Here is a 20,003-nt window from a genome sequence, read left to right on the forward strand (position 1 = left end):
TTAGTATATAGTCTTCGTCATACTACACCCGTGAAGGTCCGGGTTATATAATCGACCTTCAGTAACCCATGCTTATCGGCGACTGACGGGGATCGGTTGGTCAGTCTCGCCGACTCGGATGACACGTGCCATCGGTTCCTAGTTGCACAGATCAGTGCTCATGCTGTTGATCACTGGATTGTCTGGTCCAAGCTCGTTTATTGACAGACCACCGTCCTAGAGCTGGAATAATGCCGAGTGTGGCGTAAAACTAAATTCACTCACTCACTGATACCAATACATCTAAAAAGTAATGTCATCATTTAAATGGTGAGTTTAAACGCGTATTTTACCCTTACAAGGACGAGTGCATTCCACACACCCTTCCTGTTATCAATGTGTCACTGTTTACAGTTCGGGCGAACATAGTGAGTGAGTGAGTGAGTATGGTTTTACGCCGCTTTTAGCAATATTCCAGCAATATCACGGCGGGGGACACCAGAAATGGGCTTCACACATTGTACCCATGTCGGGAATCGAACCCGGGTCTTCGGCGTGACGGGCGAACGCTTTAACCACTAGGCTACCCGACCGCCCCCGGGCGAACATAACCCTATAGACATGTGTGCGGGCGAGTTCATTCATCAGAAATCTGTCATTTACGATGTGTTTATAAATATGAACTGCTAACCACGCTCATAGTCATGTTGCGTGTCGTGGTTAGAACCGTAATTGATCTATTGAAAGGTGTCATACATTCGTGCTCGGATACAGGTTCAACATCTACACGCACATACTTTCCTACATCATTCAAATGTATTAAATACCGGATACGTTTAATAGACACCAACGAAAGAAAGGTTTAATGAGGGGAATACCCATATATATCCTCTCTGAAATAACTCCTTTTTTTAAAATAACAAATGTACAACACATCTTCCCTAACATATCATAAATACGGGACACTGGTCACACAATTTATGAATGGGAAGCTTCAGGCGAGGATGGTATGTTAACATCAATTGTAAGGCCGGGGTATGTTGACATCATTATGGGCGGTCGGTCGCTTAGTCTCTCTGCTATACATTAGCTATGAATAAACCTGCTTCGATATATATTTCCAATAAAACATTTTCCTCGTCAAACAATTTTCCATGATAAACTCTGTTCTCTCTTCGAATTAAGGGTGAGTATTGTAAACATGAAAACGTCCTATAGATTACTTCCATCACTTTCCCAACAAACCTAGCTTCGTGCGGTCACACTGGTACATGTACTTATCAGTTTTCTATCTATTTTCAAAATAGCACGTTCTGAAGTAAAACTGTGCACATCGTGTTACACGGTTAAAACTCAAACCGCAAGATTTATTTATCATCGCGTTAAAAGCAAACGCTAGCATTGAAACATCAACTATGCAAGTCGGGACGCCTTCTATACAAATGGTTCACAATAGTAGGCAGTGCGGGTGATTCGAAATCCGGCTGCCTTCAGCGTTATAGTCAATGCAGGGTGACATGACTACCTCGTTGTTGCGCGCTAAATGTAAACTACACTGCTAGCTTGCTGGTTGTGTAGTCTTATCTATTTTATCTATATATTTTTTTTCATACAGGTTGTCTAACGTTCATGGTGTACAACTTGTAGACTGTACAAGATGAATTTGATCCAGCTAGACGTACATTTTTTATTCCTACGTTACCCGGCGTATATCATGTTGACACAACCCGTCTCTATTGCGGTATGATGTACTTTCAACACACACCCTGTATTCATCAAACCAGGTCGCACGCTCTGGCGAGCGCGGGTTATTTGAATATAGGGCCACGTGAGTTGTCAAGCGCGCTCAATTCAAACTGGGCTGACGGGTACGGTCTGTCTATTTAGGACAGCACGCCATACACATAGCTCTATTCAATAACCTTTACTTTTGTTTTCTTGTGAATTCTTTTCTGCCTTATAAACACACACCTTTCATCCCCCCTCACCTGTGACGTGCTGTTGATGCATGAGTCATCCTATCCGATCACGTGACTTGGATCAGCCAATCACCTTCCCTATTTTCCCTCAACCTCCCTCAACCAAAATGGCCTTTTGCGGACTGAGACTATACTACTCACTACAGGTAACTGCCCACACTGCAAACAACCACAAACCCCAGAACACGCACTCATCCACTGTGCACACTACCTAACACATCGAACCGCATTACAAACCACCCTCAATCTAAACAAGGCTCTCACTCTAGAAGCAATACTAAACCCACAAAATAAACTAGAAAACTTCAAGGCCTTAGGCGAATTCTTAATGAAAACGGAACTAATAAAACGCATCTAAAAACACAATAACCTACCAAATCAAAATCACATAAACAAACATCCACCATACCCAGCTCCCTTAGTTCTCCTCCCCAACCCCATCGGCATCTATTCCAAATCTCTAAATTCCCAAATTCTATCTAAGCAACCCCTAAACCCCCCTCTTGGGTTACACAGACCACTTTCGCCCCTTTCGAAAACACATTAAATGGCCTGGCCGGGCCCGTGTGCGAAATACGCATCAGTCGGAAAGCGCACGTTAAATCTCCAAAGTAAGTAAGGTAATAGCCACTGGTGGCGCAACGATCGAGCCCGGTAATTCCGTTTTCGCCAAATGCGGTGCCGTTTTCGCCAGAGAAATTGGTGACGTTTTGCTGAGGTGCTGTTTTAGTTATAGCGAAAACGGCACCTCAGCAAAACGGCATCGGGCAAAAACGTCATCTCGACTCAAGCGAAAACGGCTACTATTGCCTGGCGAAAACGGCACCTTATTTTTTTACACCTTGGTCATATAAATGATAATAAACTTACATAAAACAAGTGAGAAATTAGACCCCTTCTCCAATTTACTCGCCAACTCTGATTGGTAGGCACAGTTAACTTATTGTGAAAACTTTGAAGTTTTAAGTACTTTTACTCAACTTAAGCTGAAACTGTTTTTAAGAGGCCAAACATGGTGCTGTCAGATCACAATTATTCATAATGGCCTTTCGATGTGTTGCATGCGAGAAGAATGTCAGAAAAAATCAACATGCTGTATCATGTGATAAGTGTGGCCCGTAAAAAGGAAATTTGCCGGATGCGTAGATCCCATCATTAAAGAGGTGATCGGTAACTTTGATGTCAGTTTCCAATCAGAAGATGCAGAAGAAATGAGAGTACCAAACCAGGTACCAGGACAGTGTTGACAGTAATTCAAGTCCGAGTTGAGGTATTAATATTGTTGTTACAACTGATTGGTGTAATTGTTCTCGGTAATTTACAATAAGCTGTCAATTACATGTTGAATAGTTTATTGTTACAGTAGAGTAATTGAACGTATTATGTTTTAGGTAAAGGAACAAGCTGTTGAAAACATCTACAAATCGGGCACCAGTACCGTTGAAGATGCTAAACAGAGATTCGTCGACCCTGACCAAGCTAGTGGACGCCATAACCACTCAACCACTTAGTGGAATAAGGGTCTCTGAAATCCTCAAAGTGAGGAACAGCTAACTGCATTCCAGTCCCCCCAAAACTCCCGCTATCAGCAGGGGTCCTCTTGCCAGCTTCCCCGGGGTGTCACAACTGATTAATGACCACAAGCTATTCTGTAGCAGACGACATGTATGTGAGTCCAGAAAATAATTGTCTTCTTTTAAGATATTGATATTTGGTTATTTTAAACTACTTTTGAAACATTTAAATGTTCTGCAGATAAAAAAACAAATATTGGTCAACTTGTAGACAACCCATTTAAATTTAAATTTATTATGCGTAACACAATGGCCTTATTAATGCTTTCAAAAGCAGGCAAGACATATTACAAAGTATAACTCTTTTGCCATGTAACATTTATCTAGTCAGTTGTGTACGATAATATCAAAAGTACAGTAGACATTGATGAATAATTAAAACAAATGTTCATAATTAACAAATCAAGTGGGGTTTTTACATGAAGAAGAAACAGTATATACTAACTGGATTCAACATTTCACATAATAAGACATATCTTTAAAGAGCTATAAGCGTGTCCATAAACCTGCAGGTGCAATGGACATCATGTTACTGCCCAGTACATGTGGTGCACGTGGTCTTCTGGTGACAGATGTGAGAAGTTCAGTTAAAACAAACTATATAGAAATAGTTTCATCTTGGTTTTCCTTTCATGTAAATACCATAGTCACCGCTATTTCTTCTAACTTTGATGGCATAAATAAACCATAAAACATAAAACATAAATAAGTACAAAGTAATAAATGTCATATTTGGGATAAAACTTTCTCTGTAAAGTGCAAACCCTAGTAATTTTTTGGAGTTGAGTCCCATCTGGGACAAAAATGGAAGTTTGACAAATGGTACTCACAAATTTCGTGTACCACTCTGACAAGCGTACATTGGCACGGGTACAACTTTGCAATATGTTCGCTACTTATTAAACCCAGTAATTATAAAGTTTAAAATTTTACCCATCATATTAGGTTTGAGGAACCATTTTACATTGCTACATTAGATTTTGATGAGGTTATTGAGGCATATAATATATCCTTTTAATAATCTGAAATGGCAGTCAAACATAACAAATGTTATATTTGGGATAACACTTTCTTTGCAAAGTACAGTTTCTCCGGGATTCAAACCCACACTGCCAGAGTGAGGCACCAATCGCCAGCACACAAAGTCAGCGATCTAACCCACTCAGCCACCGAGGCTTCCGCAAAAATGAAAGTCCGACAACTGGTAGTCTAAATCACGTGACACTTTCTTTTCAAAGTACAGATTCTCGTACTTTTTCGGGTTGATTCCCGTCCAGGATTCGAACCCACACTGCCAGACTGAGGCACCTAATCGCCAGCACACAAAGTCAGCGATCTAACCCATTCAGCCACCGAGGCTTAAACAAAAATGAAAGTCCGACAACTGGCCATGGGAGCCCTACCAATTTACACTTGTCAGAGGGGTACACAAAGTATGTGACCTAGACTACCAGTTGACTACCAGTGTTATCCCAAATATAATATTTGTTACATTTGACCACTTTCTAAATGGCATTGTGTGTTCATGGCAGTCAAACAGTTTTGAACATTATTTGTAGTGGCGAACATATTGTAAATTTTCTCCAGTATAAATCCATTTTTCAATTTTTCACTGAAAGAGCAAGTTGAACAGAATACTATTAAAACACTAGTCTGCCTCACAGAATCTCAAGCTTTTTAGTATCCTTTCTGCCTTCCCCTTACTGAAATGGTATAGCCCTAAAACATGAAGCAAGTGTAGAATTTTCTAAAAGCGGAATCTCTCATCTCAGTGTGGCTCTTTTTCAATTTATTGGCGTTATTGGTTTTTATCAAAATTATATAGACTAAGGGTTAGTCTAATAACATACCATCATTAGTAATGGCTAATGAATTGCCTAATCGGGTTTAAACCCGATATATATAAATGCTTACAACATTGAACATGGTTTAAATCTTGGTCAAGGGATGTCGGTTTCCAGTGAATAGACACTTTATTATAATTATTACCTCCAAAACGTTTTTCAAAGAGTTGATTTGGTCACTGTAGTTTCACTGTTTTGTCTTGGAGTGTTATGTCTCAATCCTTGAGTGTCAAGCTGGCCCATGCCATCAGTGCCCTAAAGTAAACAAACTTGGACCAGCTTGACCGTGCCTGCTTCACTGGAGCAGGGGGACAACTGATAAGATCATGGCTAAAGAGTATCAGATTCAGTGAGAGGGGGGATGCTGACAGGGAGAGTTTGGGCTTATGCCACTAACTGCAACCCTCATTCGCATGGCGAACTGAACCCGGGAACTGTTGCGCTCCAAAGAGCTGAGGACTTTGGACTTCGAGGTACTAATAAAAATAAAATAAACTACATAAAGCGATTGTATAAATTCTCAGAATAACCACAATTTTGCAACAGAACGGAAAAATTGTATTTTAACTTTTATTCATATTTTCAGATTACCGAGGACTTCTTACCTGTCCGTGTAAAGTGAGTGAGTGAGTTGGGTTTAACGCCGCTTTTAACACTATTCCAGTTATATCACGGCGTGTCAGCTTAATGTGGGAGGAAAGCCCGAAGTGATGCAGGTCTAAGACGTTTACCACTTCGGTGAAACCCACGAGCACGGGTATGGTGCTGACAAACCTAGAAACATAATCGGGGCGAACCGGGATTCGAACCCACAATCATAGGTTTCTGGCGTGCCCAAGGGACGCAACTCTGCACAGCGAATCGCGGCGCCTTAGACGACTGGGCCACCCGTGCCCCCTGTCCGTGTAAAGACATCACATACATCCAATAACATGAAATACCATGTAAATAAACCATATATATTACAGAAACTACAAAAATCATTCTTTATTATTATCAAAAATAGAGGTGCCGTTTTCGCCAAATGCGGTGCCGTCTTCGCCAGAGAAATCCGTGACGTTTTGCTGAGGTGCCGTTTTAGCTTGCACCATATAGAATACTCATGGATGTGTATGCTACTGTACCAAATTAATTATGACCATATTCTTTATTATTATCCCATTCAGACCCGACATTTTTTAACAAGCACACACAAAGATCTAGTTCAGAAACACTAGATTTAAATTAATCCAATATATGTTTCCAAAATTATTAGATATATCATGGACCCTAAATATAGACGTATTAACAAGGGTCCATGGATATATTATCTTATTAATTTCATTGTGTAATAAGAAAACAAATGAAAAATAAATGGCTTTTCATGTGAATAAAATTCAGAGGCCAAATATCAGAACCAATGACAGACCCTGTCATTAAACAACATTATTACGGATACCGGGCGTTAAATAATTCCGCTATACCACCATTTCACAAGGGGCGAAAACGGGGCATAATCGGCGACATTTGCTTCATCAAATTTGCTAAAATAAAGATGCCAACGGTATTTCATTGATGTGGTCGTTCAATTCCATGTATTATGCATACGATTTCGTGACAACAGTGAGCTGACACGGAATATTAACGCACATATCACTGTTGAAAATTTTGGGGGGTCATTGTTTACATTAAAAACACTCTGCGTGTTTATTTGACGTCACATCCGGTGATTTTCAAAAGTTGGATACGGCCTCAGACCACAATTAATTTCCTTCTTTGCTATCTACAGTGACATGACAGCCCACCATAATTATTATCAGTCGTAGGCTGTTCTCCTGTTGCATGCTGACCAACCTGCCACTTGTCACTTAACATGCAAAGTTTCGGCCAGCATTCACCATCTCGCTTTCGCAGTAACCACTGTCAACAATGCTCACCGGAAGTTTGGAGCCGAAACACACACAACGGCCTTCAACTTGGGGTCAAATCATGGGAAGCTGGAATCAATACCTTCACAGATTGGGGCTAACAAAAAATTGACAGCAAACTACAATGTCTTATCTTTCATTTAAGCTATCACAAGTCACTCCAAAAAAATTGCCTCAGGCTGAACAGCCCATTTAAACAGGGTACTATATTCTCCTATTTTCCTTCCGGTTCATGGTAAACTTGGGGGGGGGGGGGGGTTAATGTGGTCTGAGTCCATACGCTACCGCGGGAAGCTTAAATATGGCGGGATTGGCCGGAGCTGGAGTGATGAATGATTACTTATCAACACAGTGCAACGGTCAAACGAAATCAGAAATGATTTCTTTTGCAAACGGAATACGAGAAAAGTGAGATTTTCTGTTTTTTTATGGTCATTCTAGATTTTTGAAACTTTCTAGTGTTCAAGATCAAAATATAGACACAGCCTAAATGGCTAAATTGTCTGGCCAGTTTCAGATCCGTCACATCCTAGGTTGTAGTGACGCACCTCAATTGCAGTATCTGTACATTGTTCAGTTATTCGTGTCATGGACATGTGGCTTTATTTAATGTTGGATATTTATTTTACGCACGTAATATTTATCGTATTGAAATTTTTAGAATCTACGAAATTTGCCGCGTTCATTTATGTATGAATATTTAAATATGGTTTCTCATTATTGTAAGTAAATGTTGAAACCAAGATCCGACCACATCAGGCATATCTGTCATGTCTGGACTCTTTTGTGTGACCCCTGCCTTCACTCCTAAATATCAGGTTATCAGGGTTGCATTTGGTTTCACCTCGTGCTACGTTAAGTGTGTTTTCACAATATTTTATCTGGGTTGTAGAAAAAGGCAAATCAACGCACTTGGGCTTCGCATTTATATAATCAACATATACATGGAACTTAAAAAAACATTGTCACGATTAAACTGTCAACACCGTAGGCCGGTTATCCGGCCAAGAAGCATCGAGTCCCCAGACACCGCAGGCCGGTTATCCGGCCAAGCCGTAGTCACGTCAAAATAGTATATATTTTTATGGACCTACCTGTAATGTCATTCATTTATTAAATCTATCACATTTCACAATGTCTGAAATACATATTCCATTTCAATTTAACATTTTTTATCGTTAAATTAAAAAATTATTCACTATTTCTCGCGATGTTATTGAAAATAAAATTCTCGGACACATTTCGACAACGGGTCCACATCGAACACGTCAAAGAGGAAAATAAAGACGTTTTAAACGAATCTTTAAATATATTATACAAATTAGTAAATAAAATCAACAAAAATATATCTAAAAGTAATCAAACTTACATCTAAGTTATTATTTCCATCTTTTCGTGCGATCGCGTGTAATGTAAGTCAAATGACATCTCGGCTTTCGTCGCCTTGAATTCTCGGCTCGGACACGATGTTTGATGCAAAAATATATGCATGAAAAATCTTTGTTACAGCTCGTAACCTAGCACGATACATCCACAAAGTTCCACATTTTCAATTTATATCGTGATTTCCTGCTCAAAACGTTCAGAATAACACGTTTTAACAAAACAAACTTTTCGCAAACTTCTGTAATTTATCGAACACGTGCTTGGTATCACAACTGTAATTTAATTGGCTGCTCAAAATTGACCACTCACGATACTTGTAACAGATTTTAGCAAGAAAGCGTCATTAGAAACCAATTTTAATCCAATGAAATCGCTTGTTATAACTACGAAAAAAAAACCAGTCGATGTAGACTGGTTCCCGTTCGTTCCTGCGACAGATTGGAAAGCGGAACAAGTGCAGCGACACCAAGCGGAGGATCCGGGAACCAGTCTACAGTCGATGTTACGAGCCTGTAGAAGAAGGAATAAGCTTTCCAGCGATGTGTCATGTGCCATTCTTTGAAGAACGTGTTATTCATACGTAACCTCGAAAACGGGGGTATTTCTTCATTTTACTGAGCGGACAGTCGCTGTTATCGGGAAATGGGTGATGACAGAAACTATTTATAATTCTTTTTAAAATGATTTTCCAATCACGTAAACAATGAAAATAAAACAGAAATAGGTACGTGGATATTATGAAATCATATATTTGCCGAAAATCGTCAAGTTTTCGCTTCCTTGGTCCTTAATCTGGATGTTAACGCGTTAGCGTACATTTTTTATTTACAACGAATTTAATTAAGTTGTAAATGCATTATTTTTAATAATGTGAAAAATATAACTTTCATATTTATAAACCATAGGATCAGACCTTTCATATGGTGTATAACATGTAGTAGCAAATATATTTTACAAGCAGGTATTTTCTTTGATAAATGTTGGCTTCATCTATCACACAAGAGTCTCTGGGAACTCGGTGTCCCCGCAGTAAACACTTCTGGTTGACTGGTGTTGAAAGAGTTAAAGTTGCTGAACGACTAAAGTTTCAACATGTTCAAGGGGCATAACTCTGGACTCTGCTATGACTAGTAACTCAACATCGATGTGTTATGCTGTCATTTTCCCTGGCAATCCTACATAATCCTTCTGATGTCTTCGCCATTTTGTTGCTAAGATGATAATGCACTGATTAATCCAATGATTATGGAGTATATAAGCCGCTTCAACTGCAAGTACAAAAATTAACACTGCTTGCTTGATCCTTACTTCAAAGTAGCAACTAAGTGTCAGGACACTTACAGCAATGTACAGATGCTTCACCAAGTGACCAACCCCGAGGGATCACATTTGACATCCTTCACTGATTTATAATCATTTGGACAAGAAGACGATTCTGATATAAATATTTTGAATGATTCTTTTAGGATATGGTTATCACAGACTTGAGCTGATGCCTTTGATTCTAGTGGTTGGACTTTCAGTGATGTCATGACTTGACCTAGAAATGAAACAAATCATTCTTGGGTATATTGCTACTGCTAGGTTTGTGAGAATCATAGAATGGCAAAACTGTGAGTTGGGTGGATATAGTTTTAACAGATCATGGATTATGAAATCCAAGAGGCACATGGGATCTCGTAAAGTAACTTGTCAAGAAAGGTAAGCCTCGAACATTCATAGGACTATCATTCAGTGAATTTTCTGTACCTACGAAATGTGAAATATGAATATAAGTCACAGGGTCTTTGTCTTTTTCTTTTTTTTCTTTTATTGTTTTTATAAACACGCACCTGTTACATAAATGGGCTTCCACCCAGGGTAGCAGAAAGCCCGTGAAATAAAGCACAACATATCAGTACATCTTACTTTGTTTTTTGTTTTTTACAGAAAATAACATACTTCTCACTCACACATTCACTCTTGTTTATATATCATATTGCAGTTTAGGAAAGTACATGGTCTCAAACATTAAAATCTTAAGTACAAAACTAAAATTAAATTGAAAGCTGCTCCTCATTTTCGAAAAGTTGATGATACAGCATCCAAGCACCATAGAATTTCTGTTGATTAACTGTCTTGAAAGCAATATCTTTTTCAATGTTGTATCGTGAAAAAGCTTCCTTTTTATAAACATGAAAATAAGGTTTTGTATTTTGGAATTTGCATCTATAAATATAGTATTTTGCAATTACTAAAAGTAAATCAAACACTTTATCTGTTTTTATGTTCTCTTTAACTCCAAAAAGTATCAATTCTGCACAAAATGTCATATTATAAACATGAAAGCACTGGTCGATCCACAATGACACTTCATCCCAAAATTGTTTTATTACATCACATCCCCAAGACAAGTGAGTAATTGTTTCCTTTTCATTGTGACAGAAGGAGCACAAATCATTCTGAGCATAATTGAGTAAATACAGAAAAGTATTAGTGGTGAGAATTCTGTGGGTAATTTTGTATTGAAACCATCGCAGTTTGACATCCTGTGTTGTACTGAAAATTTTATTACAAATATTGTTCCAATTTAAGTTTTCAAATTGTAATTCCCACTTTTCCTGCCCTTTAGTTTTTACTTCTGTAGAAACCAATGAAAAATAAATATGTTTTGAACCGGACCTGGAACTACAAATAGTTTTTACCACACAGCGCTGATCCTCCACAGAATCTGTTGGAACTCTAACTAAATTTAGAGCTCCAAGGTATTGTTAACGCTGCTAACAACACCACAAAACTCCAAATAGGATGAACAAATACCATACATATAATTAAATTCCTCATATGACAGAAACTCCTTATTGGCCTTGACCAAGTCTATAATTTGGGAGACGCCCTTCTCAAACCAGTATTTCAAGAAAAATGATTTCCTATTAATTTTAATATTAGGGTTATAAAAAATTAGTTCAGTTAAAAAACTACTGAAAGATTCTGGCTTGATTTTCTTATCAAGCACTATAAATGACTGAAAACAACTTTTCCAAAACTCATTACTTATCAAAGATAATTTTCTTTAAAAAAACGTCACACCAAACTCACCAAGTTTACACAAATAAGGATATGTAGATTTAAATAGGTGCTTCCATTTTTGATCACCTGAGGACACAAGTCTCCTTATCCATGTTGCCTTAAGAGATGTTACATATGAAAAGATATTCACCATACCTAAGCCCCATTGCTTAACAGGTTGACAAACTTTAATCCTCTTTACTTTGTCTCGTTTATCACTCCAAAGAAATTTAAAAAGCATAGCATTTAAAGTAACAAGAAAATCATTTGGGGGATCAGGCAGTGATAACAATAGATAATTGAGTTTTGAAATCAACAAGGATTTAATGATTGCCACCCTACCAATTGGTGTAACTATCCGTTTCATCCACCTATTCATAATCTGTTTTAACTCAAATAATTTGTCTTTAAAGTTCAACTGAACCATGTTTTTCAGATTTGTGCAAAATTTGACTCCTAGAATTCTGAACTCTTTTGGATTCCAACCAATAGGCAAATCATCTTTGAACTTTTCCTTACAACCTCTCTTGGAGCCAAGCCAGATAACTTGAGTTTTATTATAGTTAATCTTAAGACCAGATATTTTGGCAAAACAATCAAGAGAGTTAATACATGATACAAAGGAGGACTGACTACCATCAAGTAATAATTCCATACTGACTAAGAAGATACTCACTACCATCCACCAGGATACCTTTGACATCTCTATTAGAGCGGAATATATTGGCTAGTATTTCTGCACAGAGAATAAATATATACGGTGATAATGGGTCACCCTGTCGGCAACCGCGTCTGATATTAAACCAAGATGACAACTGACCATTGATAGACATACAGCTTTTTATATCATTGTAAAATACCGATATATATTTTCTTAAATTTTCACCAAATCCCGAAAAGGATAAAGATTCATCTATAAATGACCAAGCAATGGAATCAAATGCCTTCTCAAAGTCTATAAGAAGAAGCATACCAGGAATGTTTGATTTTTCTGTACATGAGATGGCATCATAGATTAAGCGAATATTGTCACCAGTGTAGCGACCTGTCATAAAGCCAGTCTGATCTTCATTAATGATAAATGGCAATCTTGATTTGATTCTATTTGCTATGCATGAAGATGCCAGCTTATATGAAACATTCAATAGTGATATGGGCCTCCAGTTAGTTATGAAGCGTTTAGGCTTGTCCCCCTTTGGAATACGGACAATAACCCCTTGTTTCTGGGTAACAGAGAGTTCACCAGATATTAAACCACAATTCAATGATCGCAATAAAAATTGTCCAATATCTTTCCAAAAGAATTTATAAAATTCAGTGGGAAAGCCATCTGAGCCTGGGCTTTTGTTATTTTGCATATTTTTCAAAGCTTTTGCCAGCTCATCAAGAGTTAATAGATCTTCCATCTCGTTCACATCACTTTTATTTAAAAAGGGGAGAGAATCTCTGTCCAACAGGGTATTCAAATCACAATCTTGCACCAGGTGTTTTATGCTACCAGGTGTTTTATGCTACACCAGGTGTTTTATGCTACTGTATAGATTCTCATAGAAATTGGCAGCTTCAGCAATAATGTCACTTGAACTTAGCAATGTGGTGCCATCGTTTAACTCCAAATGAGTCGTAGACTTGCTGACAAAATTCCTGTTCTCAAGGTCACAGAAATAGCTGCTAACTCTTTCACCATCCATAATCCACTTAGTTCTAGATCTTATGGCAATTCCAGCCATCTTGTGTTTCCTAATTTCCTCCAATTCTTTTCTTTTATCTTCCAAATCATCAAAATTAATAGCACTAGAAGTTTCAAGAATTTCGATCTGTTGAATCAGGTTTTGTTCTTTTTCAATATTTTTTTTTTCTTGAAGGAAGAATAAGAAACTGTTTTTCCTCTGATTTCCAGAAGCAGGACTTCAAAGAATAATTGATCATTTATATTAAACTGATTTTCATGATTAGGTATATCATTAATATTTCGAGCATCACCATACATTTTAATATACTCTGATTTAACCTTTAAAATAGTTTCTTTTACTAGATCTATGTAATACTTATCTTTTAACAAAGAAGTATTAAATTTCCAGTATGTATTACACTTTAGGGGTCTTTGTCTTAATAAACAAACTTGCATTTATTTATATACTCGATATATTATACCCAATATTCAATACTAGATGCGCTATAAAGGTTGTTGGATACACCCCGGGAAAAATAGATTGTTGTACAAACCCCCCCTCCCCCCTAAATAAAAGGGACGCTCCTTTTACAAACTTTTATCGTTTAAACCAAACTTATTGATTGAGTTAAGAAAAAAGAACATCATCATGGACTGTAAAATATAACATGCATGCTACTTGGAAGGCCATGAGTGAGAGAGAGTGAGCTTTATTTCAGTAAACGGGCCACCGGCCCATTATACAATACATGATATCAGAGTTAGTCAATTTCAGCGCCAATGAGAAAGTTATTACGCTTTTAAAAAGCAAGAAATATAAATTAAGCTAAAGCATTAATTATGCATGGGGTTTTGGATGAACAGAGTGTTACAAATTTATCAAAAGTTACATTTGTGGCCATTGAAGGCCATGAGTAAATTAGATGTTTAATGATAACTTCACATCCCATGGAACTCACAGTGTAAAATATTTGCATCCGCTCTATATGTATTTGATTCAATATTTTGGTCCAATAAATCTGTGTTTATGTTGATTAAGCAATATTTTCTCGCTAGAAATAATTTTTCAATGAGAATTTGAAAATTGCCCTGTGAATATTGTTATAGGTAAACAATTTAAGTTAGAGAGTTCAACAGGGATAGACACCGTTGATCTTACTGTAAACAGGGAATTTTTTGCGACCGAGACTCAATCGCAAAAATTAAAAACGCAAAAATAAGTATAAATAATACATACATACTTTATTCATTGCAACACGTCATCAAATGTTGAAATCATCAACCAGAACCACAAGTTACTCAATAAGTTAAAAACACAAATGAATGCAGAATGGTCACACAATACATCACAAATGACAGTGTAAACAGATCAATTAGTGTCACTGTTGCCTCACAGTAATCCTGCCTTCTTCCAACCTCGCTTGATTGTGTCAGTGTCCTTTGCAATTTTGTCAAAAACAGGAAACAAGCCATCTTGCGTGAATCGGTTTCATGACACTGGTCAACTTTCCGGCCAACTCAGATTAACTAGCTTCGGAGAGAAGCTGTCTGTTGTTTGGTAATCGAGGTGTCATCTCAAAACGGCAACTCGCAAAAATATCTCGTCAATTTAAGTAGAGAGATCAATGTCTGCCTTTAACAGTCCAGTTGAAGTCATATCCCACAATCTGCCTGTCTGTATTTCTGTTTTCCATGATGATTATTTTTTCTTCAGGAAGCATGACGAGAGACAGTATTTGGATGCTATTGAGGAAATCATCAGTCGAGGTGTGCGACGAGAAAACCGCACAGGGACAGATACATTGTCAATATTTGGCATGCAGATGAGATACAGTCTACGTGACAGTGAGTAACTGAAAAACATGGTTGTTTTCTCATGATATTGTGGTGGAAATTTGGTCTTCAGCGATCTTTGTTTGCCGTAAGAGGCAATTAATGTTTTGTTTTTGTTTGTATGTTGGTTAGCTACATGAAAGTGGTTGGCAAATAATCGAGTATGGACCATACAACTCAGAGATTGACATCATGAGCATCGCTCCACTCAATTGGGCTACAGCATGAAATGATACAGCAATAGTGATGTAACAGTACAGAGATACAATATTGTATCCCAATACGAGGCCTACTATAGACCGCCTCCGTGGTCTAGTGGTAGAGCGTCCGCCGGGAGGGCGGAAGGTTGGGGGTTTGATCCCCGGCCGCGTCATACCAAAAGACGTTAAAAGATGGTACTTTCTGTTACCCTGTCTGGCGCTCGGCATTAAGGGGCTAAAACAAGGACTGGTCGGCTCGGAGTCAATATACTGTGTCTGAGTGGGGTATTCATGTTAAACTGCGGCATGGTATCTGAGTGAGCTAGCACTATAAATCGGCATCAGTCCGCACACACGCACGCATGCACACACGCACACACACACACATCGCTCTATACGTGCAATCATGGACGCGACGTTAAACCCAATTTCACCTCACCTACTATACTATGAAGCGATTAATGGGCAGTGTATCGCGATACATGCGATACATTCGATACATTCCGTTGCTAGTTATATTGGTGTAAAAGCAGAAACTGTTCAAACACCTGTTTACAAAGATCCTCTAGTATTTCATAGTTGGACAAGTGTAACAGTCACAGTGCCCTCTAGCCAATATACTTCTGGCCTATGATATCCAATCTTTGATATCTGAACTTTATAAACAAATATTTCAGGGTTGTGATTCACTTGCGAAAAGAAAGAATATCAACTGTATCTACTACAACTATAAAGTAATGCATCGGAATACAAAATCGTATCACACCAATAGTATGGAGATACCACAGTATCGTTACACCTCCATACATCAAGGTGAAGGATACGATATGTATCGCGATACCCATATTTACGTGAAAGCATGTGAAAATTTCTTAACTATAAATATTTCAGAGCCAATTCCAAAAGAAAAGCTAGCTGCAGACACATGTTTGTTGCGGTTTATTTTTAGTACTGAACTTGAAATGCTATTTGCAATATTTGACTTAGAAAATCGCTGGGATTGGGGTCATCAAACAAGTACATGTAGTAATTTATTATAGTAAGTGTATCGTCTTGTATCGATAGAGAACAAGGGTATTGTGTATTGTACAGTATGAAAACTCATGATGTATTGTTTCACCCCAAGTAAACTAAAGTACAGTCATGCCCCACTTATACAGACTTCAGATATCCGGAAACCTCGGTTCCCGGACGATTTTCAATCAAAACGAAATAATTACTATAATTGTCAAATCAAACAGTACATTGCACTTCACCATTTCAATACTTTACAGGACCCTCAGCAGAGCTCCAGATAACTTTTTGAGCAATTGAATTTTTACTCAAAGGTTTCTATTTTAATTGGGTTATTAAATTTTTCATTGGTTAACCAATATTTTTTTCACTCCTATATTTATCACTCTGTTAGGTTTTCCTAAAATGAGTAAATATTTTGAGATTAAAAAAAAATATGTCTGTAATGTATCTGTAGCTCTGCCTTAGTCTTATATTTCCTGTGAGGTCCCTTTAAATTAATTATTAGGGGACCCCAAGTTTCGCAAGTCAAGGTAAAACCCTGCTGATTATTCAATCAGTTATTGCATTTTGTTTCCTGATGAGTAAAATAGCGCTATCCAGAATATGTTTCAGTATTGTTTATTGTGAAAAAATGTGTTGATATAAATTGCAATGGATCTGTGAATTGTGACACAACTAGGATAAAAAAAGCTTGTAAGGCTTAAGAAATAAAAGAAATGGTTCTCAGGCAATGACTTTTGAAAACAGAGTGCAGGCTGTTGTTGTCAACCTGGGAGAGGGCCTCCCTAAACAACATACAAGCATACAAACTCCTATTGCTGCCATGACCATTTCACCAGATGCGCAGTAAAGCAGTGTGCATGTTAAAGGAAATAACTGTGACATATTGGATCGCTTTGTATCAGGATCTTAAATTTAAAAAAAAATATTGAAATAAAAACGAAACCTGCAGCAGACTTTATGATGATGCGGGAAGTGCGTGAGAACCAAGACTATTATTTTTTTAGCTTAAATAAGAAAAAACGTGAGGTATGGGTAAAAGCAGTGTTTTTTAGGATGGTAGAATTTTATAGCAAATGTTAGTTAGCTTCAAGTGGACATGTTTCTGTTACAGGTTTTCCGCTGTTGACGACAAAGCGTGTGTTCTGGCGTGGTATTGCTGAGGAACTGCTGTGGTTTATCCGAGGATGTACCAACGGCAAGGATCTCGAGGACAAAAATGTCAAAATCTGGAAAGCCAATGGTTCCCGAAGTTTTCTGGACAATCTTGGACTAACACATCGAGAAGAAGGTATTCCGGCCGATGAGGGCAAATTTCTAAAGGATAGACACAGCTGCCTCACTCTTACTGATTATAATGATGATGAAAGTGTGACATCCAGACACTTTTAGGGCAAGGGTGCATCGCTTTGGTGTGCCAGATCGTGGGTTAAAATCTTAATAAATTAACGAAGATGGCTGCATGTACTGCATGCTTATACTTATTGAAAACAAGCTATTCCACCGATAAAGAATATTAATTTCAGTGATGACAAAATTCAATTTATCGCTAAGAAAATGGACATTTCTTGAAAAATGCATTTTGCAATGTTTGCCATTGTTGTTAGTAATATTCCTTTAACATTAGAGGAATGGCTTGTTTGCGCTTTATCTTACAAGATCGTGTTAAAAGCACACAAGTTTCTTTATTCACTTTTAATATGCAATGGCCCTCTAACATTTCTCAAGGCTCCTCAAATCTCTATATGGCATCTAAAATATTACTTTTTGGTTTGGTTTGTTGTTTAACGCCGCACTCAGCAATATTCCAGCTATATGACGGCGGTCTGTAAATAATCCAGTCTGGACCAGACAATCCAGTGATTGATATCATGAGCATCGATTCACGCAATTGGGATCGATGACATGCATCAACCAAGTCAGCGAGTCTGAGCACCCGATCCTGTTAGTCGCCATTTACGACAAGCATAGTCACCTTTTACGGCAAGCGTGTGTTGCTGAAGATCTATTCTACCCCGGAATCTTCACGGGTCCTAAAATATTACAGCGAGGAGGCAGTGGCTACCTGAGCAAAAATGTAGCTTGGAGGACTGTTTAGGGTTTGGCTGAAGAAATAGGCTGTCATTACATGTTTCACTAGTCTGACGAGTGTCTGCATCTTCCCGAGAAAAGGGAGTTAACTGACTGTAAAAGTCCAGTTTCCACCCTTGCCAAACTAGGCTGGAAATTAAATGCTGGCAGTATTAACGACTCTGAATAGTCCAATCAGAATCACGTAACAAAATCAACATCAGGTTTGTCAACTCCCATGCAGATTTCGGTCGTTTGCACAATTTGCAAAGCATTTGTATCAACAACTTAGTGTCGACAGATATTTTCCAAATCTGTTCATGTTTTTATTCAAGGTGCTCGTGTGATTTGATGCTATTCGCGAAGGAAGACCCATTACATTTAAATATAGATCTTGATTATCGATGAGATCGTCTTCAGTGGGCACCACCATTTTATTTGAAGCAAATGCAAGTGATATGAGAGGTGGAATCATATTGGTCAATAGGAGGGACATAAGGGACATAACTTGTGAAGGTCTGGGCTTGAAAAGGTCTTCAGCAACCCATGCTTGCCGTAAAAGGCGACTATGCTTGTCGTAAGAGGCGACTAAAGGGATCGGATGGTCAGGCATGGTGACTTGGTTGATGCATGTCATCGCATCCCAAATGCGATGATGTCAATCACTGGATTGTCTGGCCCAGACTCGATTATTTACAGAACGCCGTCATATAGCTGGAATATTGCTGAATCCAGTGTATAACAAAAAACCAAAACAAAACAAAACAGAACTCGTAATGGCCACTGGTGGCGTTACGATTAAGCCCAGATATTCCAGCCTTTTTCGGCAAGGGTGGAAACTGGTCTTTTAGAGTCAGTTAACTCCTTGCTTCATGGAGATGCATCAAGCCCTGTATGTATTTGTTTGGAACACAATATATTATGTGTATTGTGAAGACACTGGGACTCAGCAACATGTGACTGTCTTGCAGGAGACCTGGGTCCGGTGTATGGGTTTCAGTGGCGGCACTTTGGTGCAGAGTACAAGGACATGCACTCCGACTACACAGGACAGGGCGTGGACCAGCTGGCCGACGTCATCGACAAGATCAAAAATCGTCCATTTGATCGCCGGATAATCATGTGTGCTTGGAACCCGACAGGTACTTTGACTCTTCTTCATTTCACTATCACTTTTAACCGCGAGAAGATCTGGAGTAGAATATGTCTTCAGCATCCCATGCTTGCAGTGAAAGGTGACTATACTTGTCATAAAAGGCGACTAATGGGATCGGTTGGTCAGGCTCGTATCCCAATTGCATGGATCGATGCTCATAATGTTAATCACTGGATTGTCTGGTCCAGACTCGATTATTTACAGACCACTGTCATGTAGCAGCAATATTGCTGAATGAGGTGTTAAACAGCATACAAACAAACAAAAGCAAAACGTTGGTTGCCTCTTACGGAAAACAAAGGTTGCTGAAGACCAAATTTCCACTACATTATTATTAT

The 20,003-nt window shown here is 38.3% G+C and overlaps 1 protein-coding gene across 3 annotated transcripts in view; it reads left to right on the forward strand.

Annotated features, from left to right (window-relative positions):
* The window catches only part of LOC139462402 (thymidylate synthase-like), a 32,822-nt gene that overhangs the window by 2,569 nt on the left and 10,250 nt on the right, over positions 1-20,003 (forward strand). Inside the window, exons 1-4 of one of the 3 annotated variants that reach the window (XM_071244095.1) lie at positions 7,577-7,691; positions 15,104-15,234; positions 17,554-17,730; positions 19,481-19,651. In XM_071244095.1, the coding sequence (XP_071100196.1) occupies positions 7,585-7,691; positions 15,104-15,234; positions 17,554-17,730; positions 19,481-19,651 (586 nt within the window). In that variant the 5' untranslated portion in view covers positions 7,577-7,584. Of the gene's footprint in view, positions 1-7,576; positions 7,692-9,810; positions 10,371-15,103; positions 15,235-17,553; positions 17,731-19,480; positions 19,652-20,003 lie in introns of those variants that run through there. The other 2 variants (XM_071244093.1, XM_071244094.1) reach the window with 2 other exon arrangements.

This window comes from Haliotis cracherodii, unplaced genomic scaffold (assembly GCF_022045235.1).
Source record: "Haliotis cracherodii isolate W230 unplaced genomic scaffold, xgHalCrac1.p SCAF_15, whole genome shotgun sequence".
Classification (NCBI taxonomy): domain Eukaryota; kingdom Metazoa; phylum Mollusca; class Gastropoda; order Lepetellida; family Haliotidae; genus Haliotis; species Haliotis cracherodii.